General features: G+C 35.4%; 1 protein-coding gene across 1 annotated transcript in view; it reads right to left on the bottom strand.

Annotated features, from left to right (window-relative positions):
• Positions 1–8396: 8396 nt before the first annotated feature.
• LOC129360427 (protocadherin Fat 2-like) overlaps positions 8397–12441 on the bottom strand; it is an 87069-nt gene continuing 83024 nt past the window's right edge. The window contains 2 exon segments of the mRNA XM_055030632.1: positions 8397–10091; positions 11473–11750. Of these exon segments, the coding sequence (XP_054886607.1) occupies positions 9595–10091; positions 11473–11750 (775 nt within the window). The 3' untranslated portion in view covers positions 8397–9594.

The following is a 12441-nucleotide window of genomic DNA, read 5'->3' on the forward strand; positions in this document are numbered from 1 at the left end:
GTCTAGAAACTGTTTCACTTGGCAACATCTTCTTTCACAAACATAAATCCTTCTACAGCAAACATGCCAACCAGCAGCACAGGTGGATATACCACTGAACTGATTCCCAGTTCAATTAACTTCTGCCCAAAATTAAAGTTAACACTGACTACCACTTAAAATATTCTATAACTCTCTGTGGAATGCCCTCTGTGAAATGGGACAAAGTATCTATATTCCTGGAACTTTTCAAATTACTTTAGAAAACTTTTATATATTTCATTAGGACTTCATGTGATATATTAAGGCAAAGAAGTACATAATTATTCAGGGAAGAAAAGTTATTTTAAAGTTTATGCATATGGAAATCTTCGAGGTGTGCATATGTAAGTCAGGACTCTTCATTTTAATACTCCAAAATGAAATGCAATGCAAAAAACTATCATCAGAAGTCAACAAGCAAATACAAATTTAAGCAGAGTTAGGTTATAAAATAATTACTCAAGATTTAAACACAAAAAATGCTATTTACATTCTGTCATAAATAAATAACAAACAATGGGACAACAGCAAAGCTAACATGACAAGATCGATCACCTCCATAGTGAAATCCAGACCTCGAACCTACAGGTGAACAAAACCTACAGGTTACATTTCACAGAATGAAGCTTTCTACTCAAAAAAGTTTGTTTGTTTGGATCCGCAAAAATGGCAACTTCCTCTAAGATCAACCCGCATCTTGGTCTTACAGGAGTCTGTAAGCTCAATAAAGAATCCTAGATTTTGTGAACGTTACTTATTATGTCTGGATACTTCAGCATAAACTTATATATCATGTGTCTCACAAAAAAGACACATAAGTGAACTGTTAATTCCAGAAAGTACAAGGTTACGAGTTGGCTCATGAAAATACTGCTTCCTGAAACTAGCCTGTCAATTAATGGGCTGCGCTCCTTTAGTTCATCTTTAAGGTTTCATATGAAATGAATAAGTAAAACCATATGCATTGAATATAATGAATTTCTACAAGGGTTTTTATATGTGAGCTGTTTAAATTTATATTTGAAAAAAAGTTTTAAAATATAAATTTCCAAAGTCAAAACTTTGAGACTGATTGAAAGTTAATTATTACAAAGTTTTATGCAACTAATGACTTTAATAAAGTTTTTCAAAAGAAAAAAGTCTTAAGAGCTTTTGGTCAATTTTTGCATGAATAAGCTCACATAAAAAAAAAAAAAAAGAAAGACTCAGGGATAGTTATCTCTTATCTCTGTCGCAGAAGTGACATTGTTAACTCAACCCCCTGAACACACACACACACACACACACACACTGTCACATACAGTGCTTGTTGTAAGTGGATAACGAGGACGATACCTGAGGTGCTGAAATAATTGAAGCTGTTTGATGTCACATCAAATACCCTTCACACACATACACACAGTTTGACATGCACTGCAACACACTCATGATAACCTTTCTCTGTAATTATGATGAACATTAAAACACACACAAACCAGCAGGACCACATCAGCTGTGCGGGATACGAATGATCTGCGCTACTTTCCAGGGACATCCAGCAGACAGATGTAGTAAGGCCTGGCAGGGCGGCATGACAATATGTGCCTATGTTTTCATGAAATTAGAGACTTTACAAGAGTGGTAGGTCCATGTTTTAACTTACACCTTTGAACTGAGTAGCTGGGAAGCAAGCGTACATAATTGCTGCAGCTGTCTGGAATCTAATTTAAAACTCAAATGACTCACAAATTACAGCATATTTGAATCCAACAAATATGGATTAAAAATGATGAAAACTGGATTGAATGTAGATGAAGCCAATTCTCAGCTAAAATTATAGCCATGTTTGTTTGTTGTCTCTCAGGTGTCTGTTATTTTGTTCATTGATGAACCTACTTTTCCCCCAAATGTTCTCCAAATCTTCCTTCCAATTTTTCAAAACAAACTCTCTTCTGATTGTGTTAAATAGGGAACAAGTGATGGAGTGTTATCACTGTCTGCTAACCTTCATGCAGATGTTGACTCCCAAAAGAATTAGACAGCATTACAATTTAATTTAGAAAGGGTTTGTATGAATTCAAAATGTTATTTAATTGTACAAATGTAATTGGAAAGATTTCTTGAATGCAAATCACATTTTTAAATGTCACTTGCTGTATACTATGAATGCTCCAAGGGTAAATTTCAGAAAGATACAAAGTACTTGTTTGCACTGAAAAAATCCTGTAAATTTGATAATGTCCTAAATAAATTTTACAGCTGTTAGGCATGTCTTACATTTTGAACAGTCAATTGATAATCATATTGTTTTAATGTGCTTATTAGTGCAAGGCTGTAAACACTGAAAACCAATTTCTCATATTTATTTTCTTTTAATAAATGAAGGTTTCTCATATTTCTTTTCTTTTAATAAATGAAGGTTTAGCGATAAAAAATGATTTACATAAGTACGTTATGAATGTGATTTAAAAAAAAAATGATTCAAACCCAATGCTTGGTAAGAGTTTTTACTCCTTTTTAGTTATTTCTCGACAAAAGTTGGTGTTTTGCTTCAGTCAAAGTAGGGTTGAAGGTAATATCTTGAAAAGTATAACTTTATTTTAATTGGCAGCAGCTTCCACAGCTGAGGTCAGATGATACTTGAAGTAAGAACTTTAAGTCTCCGAATTTTCTTATTATCTGACTGAATTTACAATGATTTTAATTCCTTTGTGGGAATGAAAATAACAGAAGTAAGCTGTTTAATTTTTCAACAATGTGTGTGTGGAAAATTGGAACTATCTCTATGTTTGGATCTGTGCTCTGAAAACTTTGCAAACCAAAGGGTAATTTGTGCCCTCAATCCTGCAAAATAAACTCTTTTAGAGCTCCAAATGTTACATGGCCTTTGCTTAAAGACAACAGGGATATTTACTATAGAAAGTTTGTGGTTTTATTTCTATTTTTAGGTTTTAAAACAAAGAAAAATATAAAAGATTTACTTACTTATTTCTTTTATTACTTCAAATAAAAGAAATAAGAGAAATATGGTCAATGCAAAAGTATTCACACCCCTTTGACTTTGTTGTCTTATGTATGATCTTTAAATGCCTCAATCTTGTGTTTATGTTATTAGGATTTTATGTGATAAACCAACACAAATTAGCAAATAGCTGTGAAAGGGAACAAACATTATGGTTTTCAAAAAATTTTACAAGTACCAGGAATGTTATTATACTTTTGTGCCCATAACGCCTCTGTCTGTTCCAACCACTTTTCTAGAAAACATGACTGAATAGAAATGGACTGCATACTGTAATAAATAACTTTGTGCATATCCATATGCCAAGGAATATATGCGATGCCTATTTTAAGCACCTGTAATACTCTGTTTATGTAAATGTACCTGACAGAAAGTGAGCGGATACTCGCAGGGGTCATGGCTAGTTTCCTCTGACAGTGAAGTCAGAAAGTGAGAATATAAAAGAAAATGACTCAAATCGCTAACTACAGTATGTCTGCATGAGTAGAAGACCATCATCGTCTCCTCTTTCACACTTCATCATATGTTGGCATTTAACATGCAGCTGTTTCAAGGTATTTGAAATAGAAGCAAAGCTGTTTGTCTCTGGAATTAATCTGAATCTGAGCAAAGATATTTCTATTCTGTCGAAGAGGTGATTTATCAACAGAAACATGACCATTTGCAGCATGTAAATCAAAGGGCTGGGAGCAATTTGGATAAAACAAACATCTTCAGGTCTCCTGGACATGCAGATTAATATATTTTGGCAACCAGGTGGGAGCAATCAGAATGGCTAACAGCAGTGCAGCTGACCTGCTGCTCTGTGCATTTAGGAAAAGTAATCTTTTTTGACGTTTTACCATAATATTGAAAGTGGCGTAGCTTTTCAGCATAACTTCTGATGTTTTTTTTTTTTAAATACTTAGAAAGGGTTTAAATATCAATATAACCAGTCATTAAGAAGATTTAGAATAATTACAAAAATGAGAAACAGCAGAAGGGAGAAGGATCAAAGCAGTTATCATTTTTTCTCTATTAAAATTCCCATGAAGTAACAAGCTGATGGCTCAAATTGCAAAGTAGCGATGCCAACTATACCCACTGAAGAAAAGCAGCCAAGCATCACGTTAAGCACCTGGAAGGAATAGTTCAATTTGGAAGAAATTTGTCCAACATTCAGACCAGTAATGGGGATGTAAATTATTCGATTTGCAAAAAGCTGAGTTGATAAAAAATAAATGACAAGAATGTGGGCTGGCATGCCATGTTGTATAATTACCTCAGAAATGGGACATTATAAAATTAAGCAAGGTGGCACAATGTTTGCAGGTGAACCCATTGATCCCCACACTCTACCACTATTTTAGGACAATGTAACCATAAGACCCCAAAACCAAAATGGAAAACAGCTTCATGAAAATGTCAATTTCTTTTTCCAGCATGACTTAGTGCCACTTTACACTTTATTTTAATGTGATTCATTGACCAGTAGATCAATCTAATCTATATCCCCTAGAAAAATATATGTCTGATTTTTAAAATAGACAAGACCAATTATGGAGACAAAGGAAGGCTGCCATTAAAGTACCTTTGTCTTCATTAACATTTCAGCAGAGCTATAGGCTAATCACCTTTTAGCCATTCAGTAATCCATGCAAAATAACCTCAGAGAAAGTACAGATTGCATATATAAAACAGTACATGGGTTCGTTTTCAACAGGCTGATATTTAATCACAAATCATTTTGCTTGGTTTTAGGCAATGCTCTAATTTTCTGAGAAAAGAAAATGTTTACAGTATCAAAAACGTTTGATTCTGTGGAGACTCAAACTGAAATAAACCTTTAAAAATCACCAAGCCAACATTTTAATTTGAGGTTAAAATTGTGAAGTTGGGCAAATTAAATTGTGATGCTTGATACTTTTGCATGCTGTGAAGTGACTAAAAAGCAATCACATAAAATTCGTTACAGGAGGACTACATTAAAGAATGCCAGTGACCTCCTCACCACCTCTTCCTGCAGTGTGAGCAAACTGCAGTGGATCCAATTCTGTTTGAATTGCACTAAAAATGAGCACTACAATCATTGAGGAATTTCAGTACTTTAATCTTGGACACAAGGAGAGTCACTGAAACCTGCAGCAGACAAGTAACCTCATGGAATTGAAGGAACTTTACAGAGATGAAGGACTTTTTCTTCCCTTCTTCACTCCCCAGCAGAGTGGAGAAGCCTGTTTCTTTTCAACATGGTACCTGATTCTCACAAAGTAAAAAAGAAAAAGGTTGATGATATGAGAAAAGCTTTTTGCCTGAGGTAAGCTACTCAATTTCATTCAGACGTGAATGAGAGGGAAGAAAGAGGGGGAGTTTAAATGTGTTCAGACTAACAGCGTAGCACATGCTGTGATCATATATGGAGGCAGAGAGGGAAGAGAGGATGTGGCTCTTTATGTATTCACAGAATGCTGAAAGTGACCTTTGAGTACGGAGGATTTAAACCCTTATGTAGTTTTACTGACAACTACTCAAAGTTACATAAAGTTCTCATTCATCCTACCTTACTACAATAACACAGATATTATTCTACTAAAAATACCCAAAGTAAGTTTAGGTAACTACTAAACTTACTTAGGATGTAGGCTTGATATCATCCAACATCCAAATATTGTGTTCGATAACATTGTAAGGTCATTCAAGAGGTCACCAAATAACCAAAGACAACATCTACATCAAATTACATTCCTTTATTAAACACGTTTGTTGACTTAGTTTAATATAAATTTTAAAGATGCAGATAATTGTGACTTTGTGTCTTCCGTCTTTGAACAGTACAGAATCTAAACTCCTTATATATCAGACTATCTAGAAAATCTAACACATTATTCTGTTAATGTTCGGGCAACTGCTTTGGTTAGACATCAGTAATGAGCTTTGACTAGGACACTAACTGGAATGAAAAGATGAACACTAAAAATACTGTTGGCATGTTTTCTTTATGATATTGTCACAGATCGAGGAAAACTCAATTTGCAGTTTGCCAACAGCAAAGTTCCTCCTGAGTGAATGAGACAGTTGGATGCAAAACCACAAGACTCAATGACAGTAACATCATTGAATCTACTGCCTATTATGACTTCTAATGATGTTGAAACAATCTCTTTTCACTTCCACTCACCCTAAAGTCTCTAAAGAAGAGTTTAACAGCATGGCTGGCAAGAACATTTATTGGACCATTACAAATAAAGTGCACTATAAAGGAGTTATGTTACCATTGCAGAAACTTAAAGCATATGTCTGACTTCTTCGGTGCATCAGGCCTAAATTGCTCAGAAATGGCTCCATAACATATTCTGCTCTAATACAGAGTCTGTATGCAAATATAAGTGTACACTTACCAACCAAATTTATGACTCCTGATGAAGTTATTAACCTACTGAAATTAATTATGTTCTATAATGAGAGGGAAGAGGAAAATGAGGGAAACTTGCATATTGTAATAACTAAATTTATTCTGGAGCTCTGCAAATGCTATGATGTTAAACACCATTATAATGGATTCATAACAATTGTCATGAGAATCAGTGTTGTTTTGGTGCAAGGATAAAAATGTGAAGAAATAATTCAGGAATCTAAGATTCTAGTGCTTTAGCCAGTATTAACCCTCTTGTTATTTATATTTTGGAAAATAACAGAATATTATCCACTTAGAAAACATTTAGCCTTTTCTTTAGGAGGAAACCTTCTTTGCCACTTTGTCATCACTTCCAGCAAGGCTGACTGCTGAGTACTATACCCAAGCCATGAAATCCCTTTTGTGGTTGCTAGACCATCAAAGGTTTTGTTTTAGTTGTGTAGAAAATACAACATCAAGTAAAAGCCTTTCTGAGACAGTTTTGAACAAACTCTGGTTGAGATATCTCCACAAATGAAGTTCTGAGTCTACACCTCCCATGTCCCAGCAAGTCACCAAAAAAAAAAAATAAAAAATGAGCAGAACTTGAACTTTGTTGTCTTAAGATTAACATCGCAATTATGTTTGCTGGAATGGCCTTTGATGAAAACATAAACCAGAGAGATTAACTAAACCAATTAAGACTCCAAGCCATTTGCTTTAGGTTAGCATTAATAAATCTACGGATGACTTTTAATCTAGTTCCAGAGTCAACATATTGTTGTTGACTAACTTTGTGGTGATTGATTTGGTTGATTAGATTGATTTGGTTCTTCTCTTTTTTAAGTATTGGAGCATAGTTTCAAAAAACTCTTCTTAACTTCTGTATTTATAGGTTGTGTGATAATTTTGTGGGATTAAACACAACTTGAAGTTGATATTGTAGTTTCCAGAATTTGTCTTTTTATTCACCTTTGAAAACATAAAAGTAAAGCACATTTTAATAAAATCTCTCACAGAGAAACAACAGAAACATGGGGTTTTGCCCACATTAATACAAAAATAAACTTTATAAATGAATTTAAAAAAGAACATATGTAACATACATTCAAGCAATTTCATCCTGCACAACACAAAATTTGTATTAAATGTACACGTCAATAGTTGCTTATAAGATTTCACTCAGTCCTGACTAAACTACCAGTGAAAAATAGAACGCACATCATTCAGTGTGACCATGATAAAATGTTAACAGAACTGGAAATTCATGTAGTAGAAAACTGACTTTAGAGAAGAAGAGAATAAGGATTCAAATTTGGTATCCGGAATTGCTTAAATGATTGTTTTGGCTTTGTAACAAGATCAAGTTCTTCCTTGTGTTTAAAATTCATGGCAACGTCTATATCAAGAAGTTAGAAGCCTGTAGAGTTTTATTCAGCTGTTCAGTACAATAAAAATAAGCCGGAGGGGTCAGTTAATTTTAATACATGCAATTTGATTAGCCTAACATTTTACAAAGAAGAAATTGCCCAAGAATCCATCAGATTACCCTTGTTGAATCACAAATTTGGAAACAACGTGAGATTTCAGTTAAAGCTCCGAAAAACTGGTGAGTTATTGTGCACAGACTTGATAGAATCAGCTCTAAGATTGAATAACTTCTTCTTTTATGTGCGTATATTCTTAAAACGTACTGCCTACTTGTATGTTATGCAAGAAGCTTTCCTTTGTGAATAAACAATAGCAGTTAGCTGTGCGTCTTTATTACACTTCATGAAGAGAGTTCTTCCGAATAATAGTGACTCACAGTTATTGTCTCAAACTGGACAATAACTGTGAGTCACTTACAATAGAGTCGTTTTTAGCTAAGGAGAACATTTTATTTGTTCAGAGTCACTGAAATGACTTCAAATTTGTATTTTTTGGAAAGGCTATAACTTTTTAAAAATATGTAAATCTTTTTAACAAACTCCAAGATTGTGTATCTTGGAGATTGGAGATTTTTAATTTTAGAACAATCAGTTTATGTTATTGCAATGTAGATGAAATATTAAATGTTGCAATTAAAAAAAAGAAAAAGAAAAAATACTGTTTGCTGCTTGTAACATTAACATATCTACTTAAAAAATGTGCTGTATGCAGCAAAAGTAGTTTTTGACCGAAACAGGAATTTTAGTAATCAGAGCGTTGTATTTTCCAACATTAAAAATGGCTGAACAGGCGTTTCTTTGCTGCTGCGAAACTTCCACATTAAGTGTTCCTGTAACATCAAGGGTAGAAACATTGCTGAGCAGTGGCTAATCCTAAACTTTGAACCAAAATCCATTCTGCACTCATTAAAATCCAGGAGGAATTGTTCATAGACACTAAAGCTACTGAATTGTCCCAATACTGAGGACAGTGTAACACATTTAGAAATACGACATCACAAATAACATCACCAAATCACTCGTTTAAATGAGGATCCAGCCCCCATCAGAGAAGATGTGAACAAACAAATAGTGAAATGCTTATCCTGCATTTCAAGTTCTGAATGTCTTGTTTAACACATTTAAAGTAATTTTATTTGTATCCTTACAATTGGGAAATGACCAGAAGCATAAATTCACCTATGACTGAAGTGTCACATGATTTACTTGTTCAGTGCAAGACAGGGAGCAGGCATTAACGAATCAGTTTTGTACAGAGTGGCTGTGTTATCAGAAATGTGATGAAATGCTTGATATTTAACTACACATTTTTTCAAGCAGTCTCTCCTGCTGTTTAAAAAAAGTAATACTTTGTCTCCTTTTTATTTCCAAAGAGTGCAGGATCAAGTCAGTAACACTGTTCATATTTTCTAGGGATGGCGCTCAGCAGTTTTTCTTGAATTAAAAGATGAACCTCTGCTGAACTACTTCCAAAGACGTAATTGAGCAGCTTTGGACAACCTCGGTCCAGATCGACAACATTGCTTGTTGAAGTCAAATGAATCAGAGACATCTGAACTGACATTTGCAGTCTTTCTTTGATATCCATCAGGGTGGAAAGAAAAGAAGATTGGATTGAGGAATCAGAGCTCAACTGCAGTAGACCCCCAACCAAGATGTGTACTTGTACACAAAGCTGCCTTAATGTGAAGTGTGATAGTAGTTCATGTGTGAAGCAATATACTCTTCAGAAACGATAGAGATCTCTTTGTGAAATGATACATTTTGTCCTAAAACATTACTTCTTCACAGCTTCCATAATCACTCTCCACCATACTCAACCCATCGTAGCCGCGCTGGTTTTGACCCGCGGGTCGTGTTTGAGGCTGGGCGGGGTTTGGACCCGGTGGCGAGCTGGACTGTTCAGCGTAGGATGGCATAGCCACACTTAAGCGCATGCTGAGTCTTTTATAGCCTGAAGAGACATTGTCGAGGCTCCGCGTGTGCTGGGTGGGATAGTAGCTGATGGCTGTGTACTCGTTCGGGCATTGAGAGCTGGGAAGAGGAAGACCGTCTTGACCCAAAAAGTCGTCCAAGTTCTGATTGCTGTAACACGGAGGCAGCGGTGCCCGACGATCACAGCGATCCAGTGGGAATGGGAAGCCCCCAAAACGGGAATTTCTTCGAGAATCCACAGTAGAGGTGGAGTAAGTGTCTTCCACAATATCAAACTGGGGGAACTCCCGGACTGTTGGCCGTCCATAATAGTCCGGGTCTGCCGGGTAAACTGGAAGCAAGAGAGAGAAAACATCACAATTTGTCTTGAAACAATCAAACACTATTTGCAACACTTTGTCTTCAGCCCGGAGTAAAAATGTGATACTAGAAACAAAATAAATGTTTTCTGTACAAACAAAATTAACGAAGAGATGCAGAAATATATTATGGTAAATTGTAAATTACTGCTGCCTGTGTTTAAAGCACTCCATAAATATAAAGCTGATACACTTTGAATGATCACTCACTATCATTAATAGATTTGAATTATAAAACGCCTTGTATCATTGCGTGTGGTCCACATAGGTTTGACAAAATTGAGGCTGTGAAAATATGCCTGTTAAATTGTTCAACCACAGTTCCTACGATTGGGTCTGACAGGCAGAACGGGGAGAGGGAATGTATCCAAAGAAGACTCAGCATGAAGTCCCCACATTTTACTGAAAGGCAGGCTGAACAAAAAACCTTCTAAGAAAAGCACCTGGAGAATCCTTCTCATCTTCTTTTAATATTACAGTTCAGCTGGAAACCTCGGCATAGACACCTTCAGCTTTTCATATGAATTTGTGTCTTTTTTGATGTGGACAAGCTTTACAGAAGTCACTGCAGACCAAGTCCGTCACCGGGAGCAGCATATTTTGGGATAAAGAAAAGTTTCAGCGCGCTCCTTCAGAATATACTGCCAACAGCAGAAGTTCAAAATTGTTTTTTTAAAATAAGAAAAGAGAAAGCTGTGCTTGAATCATGCTTTAGTTATTTCCATTAAATAACCTCTTATAACAGATATCGATATTTTCCTCAAATTGAAATTGGGTTTAGGTTTCCAAGTTTTTATTGTTATACTGTTAATATGTATAAATCTTATGTTTTCAATAACTGCTGTTGCAGTTCTTTTTTTTTTTGTACCTGAAAACAATTAAAAAAGCAATTCTGGCTGACCAGCTGCAGGCTCCAGGCTGAGCTGTGGAACCTCTACTGGTCTGATGTCATTTAGATTTTCAAATGGTAATTTTGTTTTTTGAAGGTTTGCGGCTTGGATTCAAAATGCTTAAGATAATTCAATTCTATTTTCTGCAAGAACTAAAATAACAAATGTAGCCGTAGCTTGGTTTTTAGAGAATAATTTAATCTCTTCTTCATTAAATAAATCAAACCATTTGTGTTTACATTATTACCATAAAACATTTAGGAAAAGAAAAATTGGAAATCTCATATGTCAATGAACTCGAATCGATCCACCATTTTATTTTATTGTGTCATGATTTATTTTATTTATTTACAGATTTTTATTCCCTGAATGAATTTGTTCAAATCCAGATAATTAAAGTTAAAATGTGATTTCTTGCCAAACTGCTGGTCTGTATAAATGTTTAAAACAAACTACTACACACCTTCGTAGTCCATGTCCCAGTGGCCCTTCCGGATGGAGTCATTGTCGGAGCTTGACGGCGGCCTAACAGGAAGGTTGGGGGCCACGCTGCACACAACCGGCCTCTGTGCCTTCGGGGATCCACCTCCTGCTGAACCAATTTGGCTGTGAGGCCTCAGGGATCTGAATGGTGTGTGGTGATCCAGGTTGTTGGTGGATTTGACCAGTGAGTTCATCTCAGTGGAGTTGACATCTTGGCTTTCTGCCTTCAGGCTCTTAGCCAGACTGGGCTGGAAGTACCTGTTGGGATCAGCAAAGGTGGTTTTAGTGAAGTTTGACACTGAAGGCAAGTAGTTCTGTGATGATGATTGAACATGTATTTGTTTGATGCTGGTCAAGTTTTCACTTGATGATCTTTTTATTTTTATGATTTAGTTTCTCTTTCCTGGGAAAAAGTGGAATGATTCTTACCTAAAAGTTCAGTAATGTGATTCAAAAAGTGAAACTCTTCAATTATAAGTAATACATTTTGAAATTTCTGTTTGATACTTTAATCATGGTTTACATCGTCCAAAAATCAAAACAGTTATTTTCTCAAACAATTACTGTATAGTATTTGCACTAAATTTGTTGGGTTGCTTTGCCAGGAATTGGCAAGAAATCAGCTTGTGGCACCACTTCCCTAAAGCACTTGAATGAGTTTTTCATAACAACCATATCATTGATGTGCTTCTTTTCATGCCCATCTTTTTTCCTTCCACTAAACATTCCATAAATGTGCTTGGATATAAAGGTCTGCAAGTGTCCACCTGGTTATTTAGCAATAACTGTTTGTAGATTGTGTTCCAAATGAAGTTGTCAATAATGTCTACTGGACAATGTCAAGTTTGTAGTTTTCTCCATAATTATGTATCCCACAACATAAACTTCCTGGTAACAGGCATAAGTAAAATTTGTATTTATTTTCAGAAAAACTGAACTCTGGATTTCG

Source organism: Poeciliopsis prolifica, unplaced genomic scaffold, assembly GCF_027474105.1.
Source record: "Poeciliopsis prolifica strain line A6 unplaced genomic scaffold, Auburn_PproV2 SCAFFOLD006, whole genome shotgun sequence".
Taxonomy (NCBI): domain Eukaryota; kingdom Metazoa; phylum Chordata; class Actinopteri; order Cyprinodontiformes; family Poeciliidae; genus Poeciliopsis; species Poeciliopsis prolifica.